Source organism: Polypterus senegalus, chromosome 9 (assembly GCF_016835505.1).
Source record: "Polypterus senegalus isolate Bchr_013 chromosome 9, ASM1683550v1, whole genome shotgun sequence".
In the NCBI taxonomy this organism is placed as follows: Eukaryota; Metazoa; Chordata; class Cladistia; order Polypteriformes; family Polypteridae; genus Polypterus; species Polypterus senegalus.
The window spans coordinates 1,617,262-1,645,028 of record NC_053162.1 but is presented as its reverse complement, the minus strand read 5'-3'; the positions used below and the strand labels follow the sequence as shown (position 1 = coordinate 1,645,028).

At 40.6% G+C, this 27,767-nt stretch overlaps 1 protein-coding gene across 1 annotated transcript in view; it reads right to left on the bottom strand.

Annotated features, from left to right (window-relative positions):
• The window catches only part of snapc4 (small nuclear RNA activating complex, polypeptide 4), a 96,093-nt gene extending 69,191 nt beyond the window's left edge, over positions 1 to 26,902 (bottom strand). The window contains 7 exon segments of the mRNA XM_039762592.1: positions 5,892 to 6,017; positions 11,798 to 11,941; positions 15,549 to 15,583; positions 18,330 to 18,468; positions 20,273 to 20,310; positions 20,817 to 20,964; positions 26,740 to 26,902. Of these exon segments, the coding sequence (XP_039618526.1) occupies positions 5,892 to 6,017; positions 11,798 to 11,941; positions 15,549 to 15,583; positions 18,330 to 18,468; positions 20,273 to 20,310; positions 20,817 to 20,952 (618 nt within the window). The 5' untranslated portion in view covers positions 20,953 to 20,964; positions 26,740 to 26,902.
• Positions 26,903 to 27,767: the final 865 nt, after the last annotated feature.

Here is a 27,767-nt window from a genome sequence, read left to right as displayed (position 1 = left end):
TGAGCTGACGGAGATCAGGTGTGAATAAATGAAACAGTCCATGTTTTTAAGGGAGCCAGTGTATCGAAGGCAGAGGACAGAGCAGCATTTTAATGGTCTACTACAGGGGGTGCCCAATTATATATATCATTTTTAATGTAGGTAGATCATTTTGACCTGGTCATTTTAAAAGTAGCTTGCAAGCCGAAAAAGTGTGGGCACCCCTGGTCTACTAGTTCTGACAGCATGGTACTAGAAGGAGAAATAGGCTGTAATTGCAATAAACTAATAAGGTTCACTGGGTTTTCAGGCTTGATATTACAAAATGAACCTTTTAATTTACTGACAGGTAAGCTAACATGAAATATAATCATTTTGTGATCCAAGATGGGTAATTCAGTAGAAATAAGATTGATGGGTAGAATGCCGGAGCAGCAGAATAAGTCTAAAATATAACTGTTGTGAATTGAGAAATTCACATATTGAATTAAATTTAAACAGGCAAGCATTTAATTAAAGTAGTTTGTGTGTGCATCAGTTGTGGTGTCAAAGTGTATGTTAAAATCACCCATAAGGATGACATTAGGCGAGACTGCACACAAAGTAGTCAAAACAGTAAAAAGTTCAGCAATAAAAACACTTGATTGATTAGGGGGTTTACATAAGACAGCAGTTATTTTATGTGAAGGCCCTCAGAGTTTGCCAGCTAACAGTTCAAAGGAAGGATACTCTGGGAGAGGTATCAGTGATACTTTTAGGTCTTCCCCTACAATGACTCCTTGGATTTTGTGTCTCTGTTGATCAAGTGAGGAGAGAGTTGGGAAAACTCTGCATAAACAGGGCTTCAGGGCTGGATGAAATCAGTTCCAGGGTGCTAAAAACATGTGCCAGCCAGCTCTTTGGGGAGTCCTTCAGCACCTGTTCTCCCAAGCCCTGACTTTGCAGAGGGTTCCCTGGCTGTCAAAAACATCATGTGCTAAAGAAGGGACATTCCAGTGATCCCAAAGTCTTCAGACCAGTTGCTCTTACTTTATAGATCATGAAGGCCTTTGACAGGCTGGTCCTAAAATAGCTAAGACCCCTGGTTTCAGAACATCTGGATCCTCCTCAGTTTGCCTATCAGACACATGCAGGGGTCATCTAAATGCTCCACAGAGCCCACTCCCACTTGGACAAAGCCAACACCACAGTCAGGATCATGTTGACCTTTCCAGTGCTTTTAATGCCATTCTGCCTTGGAGACTGGGGAAAAAAGCTCAAGGTTTGATCAAACCTGATGCCCCTACAATCTCCTGGATGATGGACTACCTGACCAACAGACAGCAGTTTGTGAGGCCGAAGGACTGTGTGTCAGAAATGGTAGTGTGATGTAATACTGGAGCACCTCACTGAACTGTCTTCTCTCGCTTGCTGCTCACCCTCTACACAAGAGATTTCCAGCACAAATACCAGGGCTTCCCATCTGCAGAAGTGTTTAGATGACTCGCCCATCATATGTTGTATTAAAAATGGAGACGAATCAGAATACACAAAGGTTGTGGAGGACTTTGTCTTGTGGTGCAAGGGAAACAACTTGCAACTACACATCAGCAAGCCAAAAGAGCTGGTGTTGGATTTCAGGCATGCCAAGGAGCCTCTGAGTTCAGTGATCATTCAGGGAGAGGACATGGGTGTGGTGCAGAGCTACAAGTAACTGGGGTCCATATAAACAACAAAACTGGGCTGGTCTGACAACACAGTGGTGCTGCCAGCAGACTGCACTTGCTAAGGAGACTCATGTTCTATCAGTCCATAGCAGCCAGTGTGGTGTCCTACGTTGTGGTCACCTGTGGAAGCAACCGGAGCTCAAAAGAAGCACAATGCCTGAAAAACCTTATTAGGAAAGCCTACTTCATCACAGGGCGAACCCTGGAAACATTGGAAGATGTTACAGAAAAGAGTATGGTGACAAAATTGGATGCCACCATGAAAAATCCCCTCCAGAAGGGGCTCTCTTGGAGCACTTTTAGCCACAGGCTCATTCCATCATCTGGAGGTCTATTCTGCCCACTGCTATCAAGGCAATTCAATGCTTCCTCCTGAGGCACTTGTTAAGTTCATTTTGAAATACTTTTTTTCATATCTACCTAATATAAATTTATTTAATTCTTCTTTTCTTCTTCTTTCAGCTGCACCCGTTAGGGGTTGCTAAATCTTCTTCCATATCTTTCTGTCCTTGCCATCTTGCTCTGTCACACCAGTCACCTGCATGTCTTCACTCACCACATCCATAAACCTTCTCTTAGGCCTTCCTCTTTTCCTCTTGCCTGGCAGCTCCATCCTTAGCACCCTTCTTCCAGTATACCTAGCATCTCTCCAAACCAACACCATTTCACCTCTCTGACTTCATCTGCCAATCGTCCAACTTGAGCCGACCCTCTAATGTCCTCCTTTCTAATCCTGTCCATCCTCGTCACACCCAATGCAAATCTTAGCATCTTTAACTCTGCCACCTCCAGCTGTGTCTCCTGTGCCACCGTCTCCAGCCCATATAACATAGCTGGTCTCACTACCATCCTATAGACCTTCCCTGTCACTGTCACTGATACCCGTCTGTCACCAATCACTCCTGACACTCTTCTCCCCCCTGCCTGCACTCTCTTCTTCACTTCTCTTCCACACTCCCCGTTACTCTGTACTGTTGATCCCAAGTATTTAAACTCATCCACTTTTGCCAACTCTACTCCCCTCATCCTCACCATTCCACTGACCTCCCTCTCATTCACACACGTATTCTGTCTTGGTGGTCCTACTGACCTTCATTCCTCTCCTCTCCAGAGCATATCATTTAATTATTTATTTTTATTTACTTACCAATTGATTGATTAACTGTATTATTTGTCCTGTGAATACGTATCCTTGTTTTTTTATGGTTCTGTTTCTGTACCTGAAATTCCCCCAAGGGATTATTGAAGTTTATCTAATCTAATATGGAAGGGACAGCCTTATCTGAAAACTGCATGCCACCAGTCAAAGGCTACATCCACATTAACAGGCTGAAGTGACTCAAATCGGATTTTCTGCCTTAATGTGACACAAATCTAATGTTTCCAGGGATGTGTGCACACAGAAATCCAATCTTCTCAAATCAGATTTGAGTCACTTTCATATGTGGTTGTAGATCAGATATGTACCCTAGTCACGGCCACGCGACATGAATGAGAACGGCCAGATCGGAATTCATGTAGTTTTTCATCTTTATGCATCAACTTACTGCTGTCATCAGCCAGGACTGGCAGCACAGCAAAGCAACAACAGAGAGGAGCTACAGCTGTGACAACAGTTAGGGTCCCACCATTGGTGGCTTTTGTCTCATACCCACATGTCTCTTGGTGCAACTGTGTCAGCAATAGCTGCGAAAAGAGCAAAAGCTTGCAGTGCGGCTTGTTTTCATTTACTTGACTTAATCATGTAGAGCTGACAAATTGTTTGCCATCCTCTAGAACAAAATGCAATGCATACACCAGCTACTAGCACTTGTCAATTTTAATGGCAGGAATATGACGTTTTTGTGTTGTTGGTGACGCAGATGCACAGACAGTTGCATTCACATTACACGTAGATACAGGTCATTTGTACTTTCTGAACCGTCAAGTTAGGCAAATCCGATCTGAGCAAAAAAAAAAAAACACAGAATTGAGCAATGAGGCCTGCACGTAGCTCTAGTGAATAGCAAACACAAAAGAAAGCCCAATGAGTAGCAGAAATTGTCAATGGACTCTTTTCCTTGTTAATGAATTTTGAAAATTTGAATAAAAAAAAAAAGGTTATAAAATGCAGTAACAAGAGAATAGAGAATGTAATAAACAGATATTGTAAATAAAGGGATTAAAAGCAAATTTCCTCTAATTAAATTACTGACTGGTGTTTGTGGTCTCATATTAAAACAGAGGTGGTGTATTTTTTAATATCCTATGAAAGGATAAGAAACCACATCTTTGAAAAGGAAGCAGAAATGCTTAATACATCTACAAAAGTAGTTTATAAAGTATAAAGTTATATATAGTATAAAGGTCTCTCATTAAAGTAAGGAGTGTTACATGCATATGAATGGGAAACAACTCCAAGGCTTGGTTGACTGTAATTCTACTCCTAGCCAGGTGTTGGCACCGTCACTCAACACCTCTCCTCATTTCTCCTACTGCAGAAGGAATGATTGACAAGTGCACTCATGATGTCACATCTGCCACCTCTTCCTGTCTGCAGTCCTGAAAACCATCGCATCTCACATTTTTGACTCACGTGGACAGAAGAGTTACTTGCATTTATTTTAATTTTACTTTGTCAAATTCAATATACGGGGACTGTTTCGGCACCCCAGTTCCTTTTCATTTTCCTTTGTCTGTTTTTACAGAAGGTATACTATGGTCTTGTAAAGTCAGAATTTTAGTGTTTCCATAGCAATGAAGACAGAGTGATTTCTTGTAGAATACAGGGTGGCGCACGATAAACTGAACTGCCTCCGACCGGTTGGATCGAGCGGTTATACAGGTGGGTGCCGTTGCGACATGTCACACTTCTCACAAGTCACTTTCTCGAATTCACAACATCTTCACAGAGGAAAGAACTGTCAGCAAAGGTTTGCGGCCACCAAGATTACCAGACCTATCCTCTTGCGACTTTTACCTGTGGGGCAATCTGAAGGAAAAAGTCGCATGTCAATAATCCAAAGAGATTAGAAGAACTGAAGTACAATATTCTGAGTGAAATTGTGTTATATGACAATATGGCGCACCGTGCAGAAAAGTCTATTGACAATCAAGGAAATCATTTCCAGCACCTCCTCTAACCTGTAAGTACAGATGTCTGTATTGAATATCTTGCGTTTTGTGTACGGGCTAAGAAATGTACGTCGACATCGCAGTCGGAGATGGTTTGGTTTTCGTATGCCACCCTGCATTAAATCAAAATCAGTGTTTCATGTGGTTTTTAAACATAGAGGAGAGCCTTTAATATCCCACATTGCTCATAATCAAGAGATCTTATTGACACAACATTTTCCGTGTTTTTCTAGTTATATAAGATTCATAAATATTTTACTAGATGACAATGCATAATCTATGGGAGGCTCTTATAGCCCCATAAGTAAAATTGAATTGGTATATTCTTGCCATTTCTAACAGCTCTGAATAAACATTATTCTTCAGTTAGTGACAGCCTTGCCATGTGTAAGGTGTAGAGGCATACGGTTTTAAACCGTGCTCATGCTTGTGCATGTGACCGTGCTTGATGGCCTACGGGTTCTTTGACTGTGTGAAGTAACACGAAAAGATAACGCACTTATATGAGCACGAAGCTGTGTACTTAAGGTGTACAGAAGAAGAAATTAAGAACCTTTAAGTATAGAAAGAAGTAAAGAACTTTTAAGTACAGAAGTAACTAAAGTTTCTCAAGAAAAGCTAAGTTTAGAGAAGATACATTTTTCCCTTTTTTCCCCCTTTATATGTAACTACTTTTTCTTTAATTCTTGCATGGATTATTTGCTTTTAACTTTCACTAAATATTTTAAAACAAACTTTTGGACTGTGAGATTTCTTTTAGCATACATTTTTCCCGTGCTCAACTTCGCCTTATACTTCAGCGGCTACACATATTGTAAGTCTAGTTTTCAGAGGTAGAGTCATTAAAGCAGATAATAAAATATGGTAAAACATGAATGCTGTTAAAATGAACCACAAACACAAGAGCAAGTGGATGACCGACCCGAGATACTTCTGTTATACTCAAAAAGTCAAGACATGTTTTCCTTTCTAAAATAATGCTCAAGCAAAACAAAAGACTCCATATGAACAAAGTGCAGTACTGCATAAAGTTCACCTAGTGTCAGCTGTGAGAATGACAGGTCAGTAAGCATTAAGGAGACATTAACTTACCACGCCAGTTATTTTATCCTTAAAATAGGGCTTTAAAAAGTTTCCCACAAACAGGCGTAATGGTGGAAGTGAACTTGACTCTGCTACAATAGCTGTTGGCTTTGACAGCTGAGAGAGGATTTCATTCTAGAAGAAAACAAAAGAAAAAACATGCAAGAATACTTTAATGTGAAAAGTACTGAATTTGATCTTTGCCCTTAACATTTACATTTTACACAAAACGATACTGGCTGCTGCATTGTCTACAAAGCACGTTCTTCTATACATGCACACTAACTGTGACTTTCCACTGACGGCACGTTCTTGTCTTAGCCATTTTTCTTACCATTTCTTACTTGACAGATGACACTCTTACTAGAAACATTGCAGACCGTCATTTCTTAAATTATGCTGTGCACTTGCTACTTTACACTGTTGGTTCTTAAGAAGCAGTCCCCGGATTAACCGGTGGTCCCTAAGTGTGAGTGGCCCACAAGCTGACAGTCATCAGTGACTTTTACATTACTCAGATAGGTTAGTCTGTCATGTATTTACTTAAAAATGTAATTTTTTTACAGTCAAGGCTACTATCTCACATTGGCGATACTTACTTTTAGCCACAAGATAGATGTTTCAAAACCTGACGTCCTACCATGATGCAGCCCTACTGACTTTTGCTTCAATTCCATGCCTTCCCGTTCCACTCCAATTACTAATTCAGGTTGGCTCTTTTTCTCTCACCTGCAACACTTCTTTAATGTTAGACTCTCCTATCCAGCCGATCTCAACCACCATGCAGTTCTCTCTCCTAAACTCATTCTGATGTCAGCCTATAGAGCCCACCTCTTCTTAATATATGAAGCCCGTGGCCTGCACATCAATGGGGAACAAGCTCTTAATTGATCTTAATATCTGAGGGTTTATTCTGAATCACTGGTTGAAACCTGGGAATTGTAGTCTTAGAACCATTGGATTTGAAATCTTCTTATTTTTTTTACATAAATGCACTTCATAAAATGACTCTTGGAAATGTAACACGGAAACACGCTAACAGGCGACAGTCAGTCTCAAATGGTATGCTGTTAGATTTGACTTTGAGTAAAGAGGTCCTCGGCCCAGAACACTTTGAGTACCACTGCTTTACACTCTACTCCAATAATGTCTATGACATTACAAAGCTGTAACATAAATGTAATGACCTGTGAAATGCTTGTAGTATTACTCAAAGCTACTGTTACCTGCCATGAGTGGGTGTATCTTGTTATCAATAATCCTCAGGTATGCAGTGTCATTCTCACACTTACCAGGAAACCAAACCCCTATTTTCTTTTTCAGTAGAGCACTTTAAAACACTGCTGAAAACACATTATTTTAACATGGCCTTCTGATAACTTCACTTTAACTTAATCCTGATACTCTTTATGTTCAATTCATCATAATAACTATTCATGGTGGCTCTAAAATCCGTACTGACCCCTACTCTCTCTTCTGTTTCTTTTTCCAGTTTCTCTGCACCACCACCACCTACTCAAAGCATCAAGATGTTCCAACAATTATGGATGGATCAAAAGGCAGAAGTCTACGTGACCATCATCATCAAGTCCTTCCGTGAGAACCCTAAATCCAAAGAGGACTGTTTCATTTATGTTAGGTAGAATGCCCAGAGGGGACCGAGTGGTCTAATGGTCTGGAATCCCCACAGATTTTATTTTTTCTCCAGCCGTCTGGAGTTTTTTTTGTTTTTTTTCTGTCCACCCTGGCCATTGGACCTTACTCTTATTCTGTGTAAGAGCCATTTTCCTAGTTCTATAAAATGTATGAATATTTACTAGATGATAATGCATAAAATATGGGAGGTTCCTATAACCCCCGTGAATAGAATGGAGTTGGTATTTTCCTGTCATTTTCTAACCGTATTGAATAAACAATGTTCTCCAGTTAGTGTGTAGCCTCGCCTTGTGTAAGGTACAGAGGCATACTTTGTGCTCGCGTTCGTGCTTATGCATGTGACCGTGCCTAGGCGCATGTCTATGTGTGAAGTAACTCGTAAAATAAAAGAGTGTTGAACCGTATGTTTAAGGCATACAGAAGAAGAAATAAATAACCTTTAAGTATAGAAATAACCAAAGCTTCTTAAGAAAAGCTAAGTTTATGGAAGATACATTTTTTTTTTGCCTTTATTCTATGTGTGTAACTACTTTCTTTTTATTCTTGTATGGATTATTTGCTTTTAACTTTCACTAAATATTTTAAAACAAACTTTTGAACTGAGAGATTTCTTTGACACGCGTCTTACCCGTGCCTGACTTCGCCTTATACATCGGCAGCTACATTCTGTGTTAATTAATGTTGACTTATTTTATTTTCTTACTGTGTCTTTTATTTTTCTATTCTTCATTATGTAAAGCACTTTGAGCTACTGTTTGTATGAAAATGTGCTATAGAAATAAATGCTGTTGTTGTTGTTTAGGTTTTGCTACACTCCGTTAAACACAAAGGTTCAGCAGGTTTCCTGCTATAATACATCCTACTGTGCATCATGTCCATCCCTCACAAAGCACAATTCTTTTGCACCTTTGTCTGCTTCCAACATCAAGCTCCAGTCTACAACCATAATATTTCCACTGACTTAATGTGTCTCTTTACCTGACTATTTTAGTGCACCACAAATCATACTTTCAACAAGCATGGCAGTACAACCTATTTAGAGAAGTAAAGGCCGGTGCTGTAGCCTGCCTGTCACTCTAAGGACTGAATTTGAGCTCTACTCTCACTCGTCACTGGTAAAAGAATAAACTCACTTGTAAATGATCCATCTTTTAAGTTTCATTAACCACAAAAGGGAGGAAGACTCTAAGCCTTTATATTAAGAAGCATTTCAGACTCTCACAGGTAACTCGTTTTCCCCTCTCTTGCTTCCCTGTTCTTTTAGAAGAGTGGATCTGCATGTTGTCTGAGGGTGTCCAAGTGGTGCAGTAAAGCACTGAGGAAGGATACTGCAGCATCATGTCTGTCTCAAAAGGACCAGTTCCTCAGTCAAAATGGAACTGAAATACGAGTGTTATTGGTTGCTGTGAGAGAAACGCCTTTAACTAAAAGCGAATTGTTTAGTGTAGACACACTGTACTAGTCCTCTCTACACTTACGGTTAGTTGTGTATTAATTAAAACTTTCCACTCTGAGGTCAAAAGGCCAGAGCAGCACTAACTCTGTTCTTGCAGAACTTTTATTAGGTTTTGTTGCATCATTAGAGCATAAAGCTGTAACTTTTGAAACCTCCTACTTCTTCTGGTTCTTTCGGCTGCTCCAGTTAGGGGTTGCCACAGTGGATCATCATCTTCCATATCTTTCTGTACTTGTTATCTTGCTCTGTTACCCCCGTCACCTGCATGTCCTCTCTCACCAAATCCATAAATGTTCTCTTAGGCCTTTCTCTTGTCCTCTTGCCTAGCAGTTCTATCCTTAGCATCCTTCTCTCAGTATACCCAGCATCTCTCCCCTACACATGTCCAAACCAACACAATTTCACCTCTCTGACTTTGTCACCCAACCGTCCAACCTGAGCTGACCCTCTAATGTCCTCATTTCTAATCCTGTCCATCCTCATCACACCCAATGCAAATCTTAGCATCTTCAACTCTGCCACCTCCAGCTCTGTCACTTGTGCCACCGTCTCCAGCCCATAAAACATAGCTGGTCTCACTACCGTCCTGTAGACCTTCCCTGTCACTCTTGCTGATACCCATCTGTCACAAGTCACTCCTGACACTCTTCTCCACCCACTCCACCCTGCCTGCACTCTCTTCTTCACTTCTCTTCCACACTCCCCATTACTCTGTACTGTTGATCCCAAGTATTTAAACTCCTCCACCTTCGCCAACTCTACTCCCCTCATCCTCACTACTCCACTGACCTCCCTCTCATTTACATACATGTATTCTGTCTTGGTGATCCTACTGACCTTCATTCGTTTTCTCTCCAGAGCATATCTCCACCTCTCGAGGGTCTCCTCAACCTACAGATCACAATGTCATCAGCAAACATCACAGTCCACAGGGACTCCTGTCTAATCTTGTCTGTCAGCCTGTCCATCACCATTGCAAATAAGAAAGGGCTCAGAGTCGATCCCTGATGTAATCCCACCTCCGTCACTCCTTCTGCAGACCTCACCACAGTCACACTTCAATCTCTTACGTACTTCTCTGCCACTCCCGACTTCCTCATTCAATACCACAGCTCCTCTCAGTCACCCTGTCATTTGCTCTCTGCTGGTCCACAAAGACGCAATGCAACTCCTTCTGGCCTTCTCTCTACTTCTCCATTAACATCCTCAGAGCAAACATCTCATCTGTGGTGCTCTTTCTTGGCATGAAACCATCCTGCTGCTCACTAATCATCACCTCACTTCTTAACCGAGCTTCCACTACTAATTATCATAATTCTACTTTCCTATTAATACAGATAGACAATGGCTCATCTTTTTGTTCAGTTAGAATGACAAACATCCATGTTGGTTTCTTTCTTTGTTTTACTAAACAGACTCATTCTTTCAACATCTTTTCTCCACATTACCTGGAAAAAGATTTTGTCTCTGATCTCTCAGAGTCAAGGAGTAAAACAAAATTAAAATAAGGGAAGCGTCAGAGGATGAGAGATACTTAAGAGTCAGACTGTGAACAGCTCTATTTTTACTCTTTGTAAGCAATTTCTTGCATTTGCAAACGTTTTTTCACTGTGGAAAGCACCTCCACTTTTTGAAGTGAAGTGAAGTGCTTGGTTGTCTGCCAGCATCAATGTAACTGGGACACTGCTCAGCAGTACTAAAGATGAACCTCAAGAGTCCCCTTCACTTGACCTCCTTTTTTCTAAAAAGTTTCTTTTTAACAAGCACTCCAATAAAAACACTGAGAAATTTCACTTCAATTGAAAAATATCGTATATACTCGCGGATAAGTTCTCCCATGGATAAGTCGGGACTTGATTTTACCGTATAATTTCTGGTATTTTATAACGTTGGTCGTATAAGTCGAATGCGCAAAACTCACACTATTGGTCCAAGAGATTACGATATGCTAACGCCTACCTGAGAGAGTAACCACGGAGTACAGTATTGTACCCACACGGTAGCACTATTCTGAAGCGACATTTGCACTCTTTTGTGTTTTTTGTATCTCACACCCTCATTCACCTCTATTGTAAGAGCATCCTTTATCTGTGATGGAGCGTTTGGTCAGAAGAAAATATGAAGCTAGTTTTAAATTAAACGTCTTTGAAACAGTGAAAGAAACTGGTAACTGCACTGCTGCAATAAATTCGATGCATCCGAGAAACTGATGTGAGATTGGAGTAAGCAAGAAGATGTAAAACAAATAAGTGTCATATTTTTGAACGGGCGTATAAGTCGAGGTCTGTTCTGGTTTCACGACGCAACTTATATGTAAGTATAGAAGGTACTCCTTTTCTCAAGTGCACCTCTTGAGGAGAGCAGCTTAGAAGACAGCGGTTGTACCTTGTATGCAATAAAAGATGTCATTTTAGGTGTAGTCCATCAAGACATTCTCGTTTGCTCAACCTGTCAGGTATTCAACATGGCTGTGGAGGGTATGCGATGTTTCTGCATTGCGAGCTCCTAGTTAAACAAAAGAATCTATTACGCTGAAAGTGGAGCTCTTTGCCAAGAGCAGAAGTAAAATATGTCCAGTTTAGATCATTGAGTATTAGCATGGAAGGCAGCTGTACCTCACAAACTATTCATTTGTTAAATATCACATTAATTATAATGTGTTATGATATCAATGAAATTTTTCCTCAAAAATCTCAATAGCAGAATTTACCTCCTCAGCAGGCTATGCTATATTTGTGCAATTAGCCCAATACAAAATAAATTCACAGAATTGTACATTCATAAGATTACGTTACTAACATACTTGCAGTTCTTTGTTCTCGGCTAGCATTCTTTCAAGCTCTAGCAACTTCTCTTCAATCACTTCCTGATAAACCAGGTTTATCTGCAGACAGGTCTCGGAGTCTTTGGGAAGTCCTAAATCATCGTCATTTTCTGCATCATTACCCTAAAACAAAAATTTTTAAAATGACACTTAATTATTTTTAATTAATTTACAAAATATAACACCATTCTTTCCAACAGGGTTTAATAAAATACAGCTAGATACCCAAAATGGCTAACAGGTTATTTTTCACAATTTTCAAAGATAGGCAGTGTACAAGTTCTACATATTTCATCATTTACAAGAGTGTCAGATACACAATTTTTCCAGAAGTTAAAAAGTTTTGAGTCTAAATGAGCTTCTCTCTTTCAATTCAATTTATTTTCATTGTACCTTGAAGACACGAAAGTGGGCACTGCATAGGCAGCAGCACTTTACAGGTCTCTCTTATGCTTTTTTTCTTGTTTTCATAAACTTTTTTTTTTTAATTATTAATTATTATTTTTAAGATTAAGTATGACCTGGTATGTGGCTTGTCACTATACATTTTCAAATGGATTATTAAATTAAAGATATTGTGCTGTCATTGCAAACGCCAAGTGTCCGCTTGTTCCAGCTGTAAACTCGAGAGACGTCACAGGTTGAGTGTCGAGACTGTGAAGGCTACCTTATGTCTGCAACATCTTTGAACGTAAGAAGACTCTCTAGGAGCGTAAAGCGGGATATACCAAATATACCCAAACTCAGCTGGTAGCACTGCGATCACTACTGCCTATGGAACTTTGTTCCACCTTATTAGAGAAGCAGCTTGTCCGAAAATGAAAGGGTAAAAAGTAAGGTGGAAAGGTTTCAGATCCAGCCTACCTCCACATAATGGGGAATATTCCATCGCTTTTAAAAACGGTAGACGAACTGTCACATCTCATGGCGTGTCACTGTGAGTTCAGGTACTGTGGCATTTTGTGTACTGCTGAGAACCGATTTTAACTTCTTATTTCAGAAGCTTTTTACACTTGGAGGGGTTATGTGGAATGGAGAAGGCAGTGTACTGGAAATCTATGGGAATGAGGAATGGTTTATTAAAAAACAAAAAAAAAAAAAAGGAAACACATTACAATATGAACTAAAATGTGTAATACAGACATTGAAATACTGACTCAATTTGTCAATATTACGGTCTATGGAGATATGTTACATCATCTTTGGTGATAATGTTTATTAACAGGAATGATTCCCTCTACTACCCACACTCTAATGATGAATCATTCAATCAAGGGAACTTTAGAAGAAACAAACTTCTTCTTCCCATCAGCATGTTCCATTTATGGAGACTAGGGCTGGGAATCAGCACCGATATCCCGATCTGATTTGATTGCAATTCACAATTGATTTTATCCTGAATGAATTAGCATGCATGGACTTATTTTAAGTGGTGGCTTTAGAAATTACTTAACTATGCACAAAATTTTAGTTAACACTTTATTTGAAGGGCACCTACATAGTGACTTCATAACCTATTCACAGGCACTTAATAACATTTAAAAAGAAATACTTGATTAGGAATGAACAGTTAACATCAGGATTTGAAAGATGTGGAGCAAAATATCATTGCTCTTTAAAATAAAAAAAGAAAAAACTTTTTCACAGCATTGCACTCATTCACTATTCAGAATAATTTAACTAACATACTGTGTGTGTATGTGTATATTGGGAGAAGGATGCTAAGGATAGAGCTGCCAGGGAAGAGGAGAAGAGGAAGGCCTAAGCAAAGGTTTATGGATGTGATGACAGAGGACATGCAGGTGACTGGTGTGACAGAACAAGATGACGAGGACAGAAAGATATGGAAGAAGATGATCTGCTGTGGCAACCACTGCCGAAAGAAGAAGAAGAAGAACAAGAACATGATGATGATGATGACTGTGTGTATCGCCACATCAGAATCCACGCATATTATGGGGAGCTCCTTATTTTAATCCAATGCAATGAATGGCAACATCTACTTTATAAAACATCTGATCATCTTGTAAATAATATCATACTAATCAAATATCGCTTCTTAAATAATAAATATTATTCAATTGCCTGTCTGCGCATTATGAATCTCCATGCAGACACTCATCAACTAAACTATTACCCAAATTTATTCCCCTTTTGGACATTTAAAATAATCCTGAATTAGATGAAATTAAAAGATACAGCAGGAAGACTCGTGTCTTTCTATAATTCTACAAGTTACACATATCATCATTTGCTTACTTGTAGCAGTCACGTTAATCAGTCTCAAAAATGTGACCCGATAGTCCTCAAATAAAAAGGAAGCATTTTAAAATAATGCTGATGCTTGTTGACAGCGGCATTGAATGAATGGAAAATAAAAGAAAAAGAAGGAGCCATCGTGACTGATAGTGCCGCTTTTATGGAGCTACTTCAAGTTGGCTGCTTTGAGCACACGCTCACTTTTGTACTGCAGGCTGATCTGACAATTCCAACAATTACTCACTTGCATTGTAGGGTCTTATCTTCACAGATAAAATCTGCTATAGATTTGGTTATTTTTTGGGCACAAGGGGACTTAATAATAATAATTCTTTGCATTTCTATAGCGCTTTTCTCACTACTCAATGCGCTCAGCAACTGCAGGTTAAGGGTCTTCCTTGCTCAGGGGCCCAACAGAGCAGAGTCCCGATTGGCATTTACGGGATTTGAACCGGCAACCTTCTGATTGCCAGTGCAGATCCATAGGCTCAGGGCCACCCCTCCGACTTAAACTTAAATGGAAGCTTGACGCTAAACGACGTTTCTGGGTGATGTCAAGATAAGCGACTTCTCAAATTTGTTGCATTACAATAATACACAACTTCTGAGCAGCACAACTTACATATGGCTTTGCTTTTGTCCAGTTGTTCTTTACCAACGCAGCCTTTAAATCCGTGCTAAGCCCACACATCTGATTTAAGTGTCAAAGACACTGAGGGGACATCATTTTATGCAAAGCAGTAAAGTGCTTTTTCCGTAGAAAGCCTTAACAGGTGCATTAGTGCCATCAACTGTACTGGATAGCAAAAATTGACAACAACAACATTTATTTATATAGCACATTTTCATACAAGTCGTGTAGCTCAAAGTGCTTTACATACAGTAAATGAGCAGGACAGAGATTCACAAGATCAATCTTGACAATTTAAGAATCAAAACCAAATCGTTTTAACAAAAAATAATGGTTAATATAAAACCTTTTAGTATTTTTACTCAGGCCTAGTGGAGACACTGCTCTATTGAGATGATGATGCCTTTAAATTTACAGATCGGACTCCATTGTATTCCTACCTACAAGCCTGTTATCAGAGGGCAGCAGCTCTCTTATTATCCAAGCCAGAAGTTCTTGCGTGTGTTAGGGAGGTTTTGGTAAAATAAGAAGTAAATCTTATTAGTCTCATAATAACAGAAATAAAATAGCAGCGACGCATCCTAAAGAAATCACGAAGCAAAAAATAATTTAAGCAAGAAGTAATCAGTAGGCAACCCTATTAAAGGTAACACTAAGACAAATAATGAACTTCAAATGATCAGTAAAACTGAGCTAGTCATGCGAACAAGTGCTCATTGTAAGTCTCATACACACAAGAAGGCTACTGTTCAATTACTGTTCCTAACATATCTTAACAAAAAGAAAAGAAAATAATAAAACGGCGAGGGAAGCAAAGACCAAACATGAAGGATTACTTACCATATCAATCTGAAGACATCCATCAGCATCTACATCTGTAAAATAAAAAGTAAAATAGCAGTGCCTTTAAATGAACTTGTCATTCTAGTATTACACACTCACTTCACACTTGGAGTAAGCACTACTTTCAAATACCTGCTACATAAGGTGCAAAACATTTACATTGCTCAATAATTTATGGAGATATTAACGATAAATAACATACATGGTTTTCTGTCTGCCTAGGGAAAACGTTATACTAACCCAGGAAAATACAAAAGGACAAACGGTATGGAAAGAGGGGGTCAACACAGTGGGGGCTATGGGGGGGTAAACTCCATTAACTAAACTTGTATCAGCAGTGACAATGACCCTGATGACACCACATTTGTTTCTTAATGTTAAAATTGTTGGAGCAATCATTCGCTATTACAGATGGGTAATACTAATAATGACATACAAAAATGGGTCCACATACTAAATAAAAGTCATGATTTAAAGCTTTCAGGGGCTTTGCTTCTCAGCAAATGAATAAGTAACTTTAAAACTCAGAACCCTGTACTGTAAAGGGAATCAAAAACTGTATTTTTCCATATAAACTAGATGACATTTAAATTTAAAACATTTGAAAAATTGACACAAGAACAGCCAGTCAGCCCAATGAGCTCGTCCTTCCTATTCACCTACAGTGATGAGTGAATCCTGAGGAATTTGCTTGACCGCGAGTTCATCAAGACACCTCAATGAACATTATACTTGTCGATTTAAAAAGGAGCCAATTAGAACACTCTGGACAAGAACAGGCCATTCAGCCCAACAAAGCTCGCCAGTCCTGTCCACTTAATTCTTCCAAAAAAACGTCAAAATTGAGTTTTGAAAGTCCCTACAGTCTTACTGTCCACCACACTACTTGGTTGCTTATTCCAAGTGTCTGTCGTTCTGTCGTAAAGAAAAACTTCCTAATGTTTGTGCGAAATTTACCCTTAACAAGTTTCTAACTGTGTCCCCGTATTCTTGATGAACTCATTTTAAAATACAAGTCTCGATCCACTGGACTGATTCCCTTCATCATTTTAAACACTTCAGTCAGGTCTCCTCTTAATCTTCTTTTCCTTAAACTGTAAAGGCTCAGCTCTTTTAATCTTTCCTCCCAACTCATCACCTGTAGCCCGTAATCAGCCCAGTCGCTCTTCTCTGGACCTTCTCTTGTGCTGCTCTGTCCTTTTTGTAGCCTGGAGACCCAAACTGCACACAGGACTCCATATGAGACCTCACCAGTAAATTATACCCCTCGTGTATTTAAACCTCACATCTGTACTTCCTATGTGTAATTCTTTACATTTACTGACATTAAATTTCATCTGCCCAAGCCTGAATACTACGGCAGAATTTCTAATGATCTGCTAATCCACCCATCTTGGTATCATCTGCAAACTTCACCAGCTTGTTACTTATATTCCAATCTAAATCATTTATAGATATTTAAAATAGCAGTAGCCCCAGCACTGCCCCCTGCTGGTCACCACTCTTAACTTTGGCCAATTCTAAGGAGGTTCCTCACACAATCACCCTTCCTGTGTCTGAACCAATTCTGCACTCATGTATTAACATCACCCTGAACTGCCACTTCTTTTAGTTTGATGCCCACCCTCTCATGTGGCACCTCATCAAATGCTTTCTGAAAGTCCTCATCAATAATCTCATCTGCTCCACTTTGGTCGTCTCCTTTTGTTGCCTCCTCATAGAATTCCAGCCTGTTAGTAAAACACGACCTCCCTCTTCTGACCCCACACTGACTGTCCTGTCCTGTCCTTACCATGTGTTGCCAAATCTTACCCTTAATAAATCCTTCCATTAATTTTCCAGTGATGCATGTTAAGCTTACTGGCCTACAGTTGCTTGGATCTGCCCTGAATTCTAAGGTCATACTCATTACAAGTAATCAGTAAACTCACAAATCTAGCATGACAGGTGCTCACATTGAAGGATTTTAATGTACTGTACCACTCAAGTGCATGGAAGACATAAGACATATTTTGGGCGAGATCCCTGTGCACTGTAAACATGATATATAGTGCATCAAGTACAAAAGTGAAAGAAGTGCATTGAGTGAAATTACTATCTATACCAGTCTCGATCTATTTTTTGTATAACGCATATATTTCATGCAATAAAACATATTTCTCAGACAAAATTAATGCTTTACATGGAGCTCTCAATTCTTTAATCATGATTGTGACTTAATTTCACAATACACAGATCTGTAGGCCTCTCACTGGATCCAAATTCAATTTTAAGAAAAAGCAGATACTAAGCCGTACAAACATTTCTCTCTTTCTTCGGCTATATGAAATGCTTGCTAAAAATCAACAGTTCAATAACTGTATTATTAGGAAATAAAATAAAAAGAGTTATGAACAACTATCTCAGATCAATGAAATGTGTACTGTACAACTACAACCATTTATATGACGTGAAGACTGAAAATGGAAGTTAACAGGCCATCACTTAGAAACAATTTCTGGTCTGCTTACTGCATAAGGGTCTTTGTTTAAACAACGTCTGCCCTCCAAAGTCTAATGATACCTAAAATAATACAACTGAATTTTGTCTACAAAACGCAGCTTTCACAACAAGTGTTTCTGCAGCTCACGGTTATACCAGGAACAGCTGCTTAGGTCAGTGCTGCACTGTGAATTTCTGTTCTGTTCAGAGATGACACAGCAGCAGATACCAGACACACCATCGACTATTTAAAAACACTTTTAAAAGCCAGATGAAGGCCAATACAAATGGCAGTACCTTTGTCTGATTCCTCATCCTCTGAATTGGAGTCTATTACATTTGCATCTACAGAAGAGGCTGCTGGGCCCAGAGTTCTCTCCAACTCTTCTATTTCCCTCTGGATTTTCACCTTCTTTGCAGACAAATCTTCAACATTCTGTAACAAGTTGCATTCATTTATTAAACAACACAATCCAGTCAGTACAAAGAAAAACAGTCACTTAAGTTGTACAACACATTACGACATACGGGAAGAGGATGGTCTGCAATCATGACGGACCTAACGCAGATGGGCAGTATCTCATCCTGCTATAGCATTAAGGAGGATAAACGGAGGTTTTATTAGGAGTTATTCTCTACAGTATAGTAGAAGTTAACAAAAAAAAAACTACCACTTGTTACTCTAAAGCAGGGGTGCCCAATGCGTCGATCACAAAGGTAGTGCAGGTAGATCGCGTTGCATTCTAAAATATTTTTTTTTTTTTAAATGTTAGTCTATCGTATATCCTCCCTATGGCATTTGCCACTTGATTGACATTCAGGGCGGCCAGTCTGAGATCTCTTTTCTTCTAACACATTGGTCATCCCGCACACATGATAAAACACGCCAGCTACTGCAAAACTCTGGCTATCTAAGTGATCAAGTTAGCCTTCCAATTTATTTCGACTAAAGAACGGATTTAAAAAAAAATTGTTTGGGGAGGGTATGCGCTGGATGTGGAATTGGAAGAGGATTTTTTTTCTCACAATGTCAGAATCGAAGTGCGTTTTTCTGACGTCTGAGGTTCGATCCCTGATGAGGGGTGCAGTGAGTGTGTAAGCCTTGTCAGGGATGCCAGGGGCAACAACCCGACCAGGACGCCGTGAGGGACAGGATGTGGGTCTGCGCCCACCCTGGATCACGTGGGGGCCGCCTTCCTGGTTGCTTTGGGGGCCACGGGATGGGGACCTGTCGCCTCAGCACTTCCGCCACACCAGGAAGTGCTGGGGGGAAGATTTAAGGGGACACCCGGAGAGCTGCCGGGAGAACAGCCGACGGCCCGCCGCTGGCGGCGTAACGAAGGAGTGTCGGGAATCACCTGGAGCTCATCCGGGAGGGTATAAAAGGGGCCATCTCCCTTCATTCAGGGCTGGAGTCGGGTGGAAGACGGACAAGGCACGAGAGAGGTGTGGAGGCGGCCTGAGAAGAAGGCATTGTGTGGCCAGGACTGTGTGTGTTGGGGTTTGTGCACTATTTGGACTGGGTCTGAGTGACCATTTATTGTACATATTGTAAATAAAATACGTGTGGTGGTGACAAACAACATGTCCGCCTGTCTGTGTCCGGGTCGGCTCCACAGCCTGATGAGCCCAAAATAGGGCGAAACATGTGTCGTGTACTCTTTGCATTATTTGACAGCTAACTATGTAATATTCTATGATCTGCTTATCGCAACTGAGAGGGCACCCGTGGCGGATGTTTGCCGACTTGCAGACCAACCACACGCATTACCTGGTAGGTAACCACCCATAGAATCAGATTGTGATTCAGACTTCGAATGCTATATATATATATATATATATATATATATATATATATATATATATATATATATATATATATATATATATATATATATATTTTAATGTAGGTAGATCATTTTGACCTGGTCATTTTAAAAGTAGCTTGCAAGCCGAAACAAAGTGTGGGCACCCCTGCTCTAAAGGGTCATCCAAAAACATTTTTTTTTTATTTCAAAAGGCCTGTTTTTTCAGCTGTTTGTTTAAAATTCTCAATATTTCATTCAGCAGACACCAAACAATTAGCCAACTATTGATCTAAATTAAAAAAATGATCCAGTAAAGGGCAGATTTTTACTTGTTTTACTATTTGCTTGAAAAGTATTTACTTAATGTGTAAATAACAACCAATAGCTTTAAAATGCATCTACCACCCCCCACCCCAAGGCCTAAAAACTTACCAAGTTACTGGGCACCACAGCTTCATCGCTCGAATTATCTGTTAACACACATTGAGACGACAAATTAGGACTGAAATGCAACTTTACAGATTGAGAGAAAAAGGTCAAGGCAAATGAAGGGAATGTAACTAAACACAGAAAAGAGTTAAAAGAAACAGGAAAATGACAAAGAGTGATCATAAAGTGGAACAAGAAGTTTAAAAATACGAGCAACAACTGAAATAGAGAGAATTACAAAGCATCAAGGCAAAAAAGAAAAGAATCAGGAAAGAACAATACAACAGGAAGAGGCACATGTGTGGTAAGATTGGACAAAAGTGGAGAGTAAAGTGGAGAGACCGTTGTGGAAGAGAAATACAAGAGAGAGCTCTAGCAATGGCTGATAACACCAAAGGGAGAAAGGCGCTGGGAGTTGGGAGGGTTGGTTAATAATGACATCATTAAACTGCATTAACCAAAGAACGACAGAATAAGCCTTTGGTTCACATTCTGATGTCAAGTTAAACACTACGAGCTGAATTGTAGATAAATACAGCTGTACTACCCGACTCCAAATCCGAATCATCAGTCTCGGAGGACGATATGTCTGGATCAATAGCAGCAGACCCCAGGCTCTTCTCCAGGTGTTCTATCTGCCTTTGGATTCGCTCCTTTTTAGCACTAAGAGTTTTGGCATCCATGAGTGAAAGTTTCTGAAAAAACACACAAAATGGGGAAAAAAAAAAACTGAAAAAAGAAATAAACCAAACCAATAGTAACAATCATTTAAATCAATGAAATAAGATGCATTATGTACCATTATACCTGGAAAACCTCAGGCATTTTGCTTTTGACAATTAGCGTTTAGAAGAACATTAATGGAAAACTCGCATCGTCGGCGCTTCACTGGTACAAATATGTAAATTAACTCTTTGAGGGCTGAATATTTTTTCCAAAAATAATAGTTTTCTGAAAAGCAATGGCTTCAGACAGAAATCAACATAAAACGTCTGTTGCTGCATGCTGTGGCTGCCAGTTTGCCAAGAATGTGTGGCAGGCATGCTGCCAAGCGGTCTTCACGTGGCTGGGGCAGCAGTGCATTGCAATCTGGTTTCTACCTCTTAAGTGGCAGTGCTGCAAGGCAAACACTGGCATAGGCGTGTCAGCTTCATGAACCTGTTCAGCAGATCGATTAGCTGGGGACCAGTCAGCTGAACCTCACATTCGTTTTCGATTGCTTGCATCAAAATTGGAGTCCGACAAATCATAGTCCAATTCAGAGAGATGAGGCAAAACGTCGTCCACCGAGTATTTTGCTTCTGCTACACATCTGCTTTGATCTCTCACCAGATGTCAATGCCATTTTGCCGTTGCTTGCGCCTTGCTACTCACGGAAGCACAGGAAATCTCGGTCAAAACCAATGAAGTTAACTTTCCTTCTAGCAACGAGAGTCCAACTAAAACAGAACGGTTGGTTTTGTCACAGTTTACAGCCGATTACCATTGTCAACTCCTCCTTTTGACAAAAGTTGACATCAGCCATGAAAGAGTCAATGGTACTGGGACTTGCCGTTTAACTGTTTTTTTATTATTGTATAACTATAAATCTATTTAGTTTTCAAAAACGTCTACATAACATCCAATGTTAATCTACACTAATAAAAGGCAAAGCCCTCACTCACTGACTGACCCACTGACTCATCACTAATTCTCCAACTTCCCGTGTAGGTAGAAGGCTGAAATTTGGCAGGCTCAATCCTTACAGCTTACTTACAAAAGTTAAACAGGTTTCATTTCAAAATTCTACGCATAACGGTCATAACGGTTGGCAATGTTCGCCATGTTGAACTTTCTTATTTTTGGCCCCATCTTCACAAAATTTAGTAGGTGGCTTCCCTGCGCTAACCAAAACTGATGTACGTACTTATTTCGGTGGTATGATGCCACTGTCAGCCGCCATATTGAACTTTTCAACAGTCTTTGTTACTTATGGGCCCATCTTCAAGAAATTTGGTACGCGGGTTCCCAACGCTAACTGAATCCTACTTACGTACATATATACGTTCATAGCCTGCAGCTCGGTCACCGTGTGAGGTGGCGTTGGGTCCCTCATCCCAACGCCTCCCACGTTGTTGGCTGCCTGCCTATATAAGGCCGTCCGTCGCTCCGGTCTCTACATTCCCTTCCTTGCTTCGCCACGGGATTCACGTCTCCCTACTGATAACTACAGCCTTTTTATTTAATCCACTGCGTCTCTGCTGTTTTATTGTTCATTTATTACGATTGTAGTTATTGTGTATTTTAGACTTACTTTACATTGTTCAGGTACCCATTTCCTTTATCATTCCAACCGTACCCCCATTAACATGTCTATCGAGGTGATCGCCATCGATCAAAGAACTGTCACTTACTGAGTGGTTTCCATGCCCAGAGATACCACCTGCCTTTTCCATTCTCTGTGTTTCATATTGCACGGCCATATCAGGCTCACTCTTGATATCCATTGTGTCTTATGTATTGAATGACTGGACAGGTTCAAGGTGTGGACTGATGACGTACAGGAGATAATTAGACTACACAGGAGCACTAGAAGAGTGAAATGCTTAAGCCCTTCACCTATGGTTCTGCATGTGAGTTGATGGCTGCCGCTGAATTGTTCGGTTGTTGCTCTCAAGTGTACCGAAATGGGCAAATATTTGACACCTTTGGACAACCGCCAATGCCTCTTAAACATCTTAGATTGACAGGTGACGATTTGAGTAGTGGACACTTTGATGTTTATGAATGTTTAAACTCTCAAAAGCTGGATGTGATTTTATCGATGAAACCGGTTGTATACTTACAACGCTTGACAGATGCTGAATGTCACTTCAACACAAGTCCTACAAATACTGTCGTCATTGAAACAAACCACGAAACTCAAACCGATTACGACAGCAGCCATCCAAGCTGTGAGATTTGAGACAAGATTACTGTTCACAAGGCCAACTGTACGTTACATGCTCAGAGTAAGCTCAGCGCACAGCTTGGTCAGATTACAACTGGAGGGCCGAACTCACAATGTGGTATACAAAGAGATCGTTAACAAATAATTATTGGTGTATTTTCCCGCAGTTTAAAAAGGTTTAATTTTCTTCTTAATAAAAATTTTAAGGCAGTACTTCGCCGCTGCGAAGCGCGGGTATTTTGCTAGTTTTAATATATTTTAAATATTCATATATATATTAATTTTTAATATCAAACAATATTCGCATTTGAATATTTAACTCCTCCAATCAAGATATCTAAAGCATCCTGGAGTTCGTACACAATTCCTTACAACTCCAGAGTCCCATCTTCAGACCTGTGTGGAGTTTGCACATTCTCCCCACGTCCTTGTGCCCTTTCTCTGGGTACTCTGGTGTCCAGTTTCATTTCCTTCTACTTATTAGCTACCCCAACCTGACTCTACACTAATGAATGTGCGAGTACGTAATTAAGTGTGCCCTCAAATAGACTGCAATCCTGTTCAGTCAATGTTATGACTGCATAATAAAAAAAGAATTCATAATTTAGGATAGTGACATCACATACAGTATGCCATCAATTACGGACACATGCGCACAGTAGATCAAGCAGCACCATGAAGTGTGAAGTGTAAGTAGACAAGCAGCACAGATCAGGTAGTGACATCCCAATCTAACACTGGCTGCTACAGCTCACCCTGGCCTAACAAAGCATCATGTGGTGTTAGGATCCTAAGCCAACCGCATAGTGAATTTTGAGGGAAACGTTTTGCAAATAAAGTCACCACTGAACCCAGCAAATCTGCTACAAAAAAATACTTTGATAAATTTTGCCAAACAACAATACTGCTTACTTTTTCGTTTACATCTCGATAATTATTAACTGCCAGGATGGGTGAGGATTAACACCAAAAAGAAACAAATGTGTTGGGAATTCTAACAATTGACTGAGTTAACTTAAAATGTTGCTTAAGCAAAAACTGCTAGAATACTCAGACATATATAAATGAAAGACGTGTGTGTGAGTGTGTGTGTGTGTGTATATGGAGCAGTGTGCTTTTCTCATACTCAGTCACATCCACTAGATGGCGCATGCATGCACTTTTACATTTTTTCAGCACTTGCCTGGACTACAAAAGAAGTGTGTGTGTGTGTGTGTGTGTGTGTGTGTGCACGCAACAACGACGCCATCCTAATGACACAAAGTCGAAATGAACCCAACACCGCGGCTCAACAACGTGCAAGTGTACCACATCAGCAACGGAGGGGAACGCTTGAACTTTTCACTAAAAACTGAGTCTATCTGAAGGTATTTTCTCAAGACAAACATTAACAGGATTCGTATGCCAGTAATAGTGTTGTGATATGGTATCGAGAGTGTCTTCTTACGAAAGCCAGTGGGGCAGCAAACACAGGTGGGTCCATGTTCTCTGCACTGGGTCATTCTTAAGAGTCAGCGGACGCCTCTCCAAGTTCACAATATATATAAAGCTGCTAGGGGGTCTTCAGGTTGTTCTTTTGGCCTGAAGATCACATGCAGCTAGTCGGCTTACAATTCAGAAACCGGATTGGAACAAAAACCTGCAGGAACTGTGGCTTGGCTCCTTCAGGACTGAAGTAGAGGACCCCTGAAATAGATCTAAAATCATTCATAAAGGTAAATGGAGGCAGTCACAAAGTGGCCGACTGTAAAAGTACAAAGTGACACGAGTTTGTGGTCATGAAAGTTTAACTCGGTGCTTCTCAAGTTCAGTCCTGTAGGATGGCTGTGGATTTTTATTTTTGTCCCAACAATTTCCATAATCAGTTCAGCATCCTTTCTTTTCATTGATCTCATTCTTTAGTGGCCTGTCCTTTTCAGAGTCTCTCATTCTAAGAACTGCTGAAGACGTCACTATTTGTCAAAACCTTAAAAGGTTCATTTTCTTTATAATTCATTATTTTCTGTACAGTTTTCTTCCTCAACTGTATCCAAATGTGGACAACACTGAATGGGTAAAGTGGAGAAATGACTTCAGTGATACAGTCACTTGTCTGCTTATTTGTAAAAAACAGTTTCTCCATGAGCAGATGAGTGAGAAGAGAAGTGCAGCCATTGCCCTCCTTCATCATTCAAGATGTCTCCCCCACGTCATTGCTAATCATCAGCAAGTGGATACAGCAGATGAAATGTAATATCAGTAAATATCAAATATGTGGAATGTAGGATTTGAATGCACAATGGGAGGGCTGCAAATCAAGAATACACCTTACGAGAAGGATTTAGGAGTTATAGTGGACTCATCACTATCAACTGCCAGACAAGCCATTAACAGAATGTCATGTTATATAGCGCCTTGACATGTGGAGTACAAGTCACAGGAGTATCTGCTCAGCTTTATAACACACCGGTGAAGCCTCATCTGGAGTCCTGGGGGCAGTTTGGGTCTCCATAAAGACAAAGCAGCACAAGAGAAGGTCCAGAGATGAGCGACTAGGCTGATTACGGGGGGCTACAGCAGATGAGTTATGAGGAAAGATTAAAGGAGCAGAGATGAATTGGAGACCTGATCGAAGTGTTTACAATTCTAAAGGGAATCAGTCCAATGGATCGAGATGGTGACTTTAAAACGAGTTCAACACAAACATTTGAAAGTTTATCTTCACACAGAGTACCACAGACACAAGAGAACAAGTAGTTTGGTGTACCGTCCAAAACTTGACTTGATGTTATTTTGGAGGAATTAAGGGGACAGGAGTGAAGAGCTTTCTTAAGCTGTACTGCCCGTTCTCCTCAAAATGTTTCTAATGTTCTATTTAAGAAAACAAACTGTACAGAAAATGATCACTTAGAAAAGGAAACGGCTAAAGAAACATGTACAGCTATGGCAAAGACGACAAATACCTGGAACTTCTTAGAACTTTCTATCTGTAGAACTTGGACATCAATTGAAAGTATGAGCGGTGAACCTGGATGGAGTAACCACCGACCGCCATGCGGGTCCAACTGCACAGCGTTTGAGGAGTTAAAGCGTGCAGACCCCTCGTCCAGCTGAACGTCGCTCTGACGTGCCATTTCCGCGTCCCCTACGGCCTCGCGCCAGCAGAGAGCGCCGCGCACGGACACCTCGAGGCGGGAGACACACGCGAGTCACGGCAGGCAGGTGGCAGTGGGCAGAGCGGGCAGCGAGCGTCTCCTCCTCCTTCCGCAGATTTGGGTTTCCGCCTTTAGATTTCTATACAAGGAGCGCACTTTGCTCGTCATTGCTAATGCGGTGCTGCGGCGCGTCACGCTGAGCCTGAAGAAGCTGCCAGTACCTGACGAGACGAGGACGGGCTCGCAGCACTACGGTTAAACGCTGAAATGCGCGGCATTAGAATAAGGCCGCAAAAGTAGAAGACAAGACAAGCAACCGAGTTATACGAAGGGCCACCGCCTTCCAGTTTACTTTAGAAGCCAGCCCTGTACCACAAGCAGCATTACCTTTAAAGTTTCGTACTTACAGCTAATTCGTTCTTCGCCCTCTCGTTCACGTTTTACAACGATGCTTACTTTGCTTTTTCAAACACTTAATAAGATATTTCCTTGCAGCGGTAAACGCTCAGCTATTTAGCATTTTACCCACAATACACCTCGCCACGGCTGTTTTAAATAATACGACCGACGTTTCAGAACGCGAGACGCCGATTGGTTAGAGCAACTTCTTGTGGGCGTGTTTTGCATAATTTTACGAGACACTCTTTTTTTCCCCCACTTCCTAGAGAAGAGCCGTCGTGCGCGGAGCCGCTGATCCACTACGACAGGGGTGGCGAACTCCAGGCCCGCAGTGGCTGCAGGTTTTCATTCAACTCTTTTCCTAATCAGTGACCAGTTTTCACTGCTAATTAACTTTTTCCCCATCACTTTAATGGCCCTGTTCGAAGAGTTCAGCCCTCTGAATGGATTCCTTTCTTCATTAAATGACAGCCAAGCAGAAATGAGATGTGAAACGAGCTAAACTGGGGCTTCAAACTCCAACCAATTTCACTCCAGTCATTTTCTTAATGAGAAGCCAATTCTTGCTGTTAATTAAAGCCGTTATTTAATCCCATGGCTTATTGCTGTTCTCATTCTGCCACAGCACACTTGTTTTTCTGTTCTTTCTAAGAGCACCGTCGAAATGTTTTAGTGATCTGAGATCAACCTTACCAAGGCCATCACCTGTCTTTAATTTCAGATATTGTGTGATGGGCACAGGGGTGGGTGCTGATCATGTGTGTCTCATTATTGTTTAGCTGCTAATTAAAGAACAAGAAACAGCTATGGGGCCTGAGTCAAGTGAATTAAAAGACGTAATCGGCAGTAAAAACTGATCACTAATTAAGAAGATGGAAAGAATGAAAACCTGCAGCCACTGTGGCACTCTAGGCCTGGAGTTCACCACGCCTGCACTACGGATGTGGCAAGCCAAACGATCATTTAGAGATACCCTGAAAACATTTAAAGCTATCTCTAAATATTTAAATACATCTCTATACAGTGCATCCGGAAA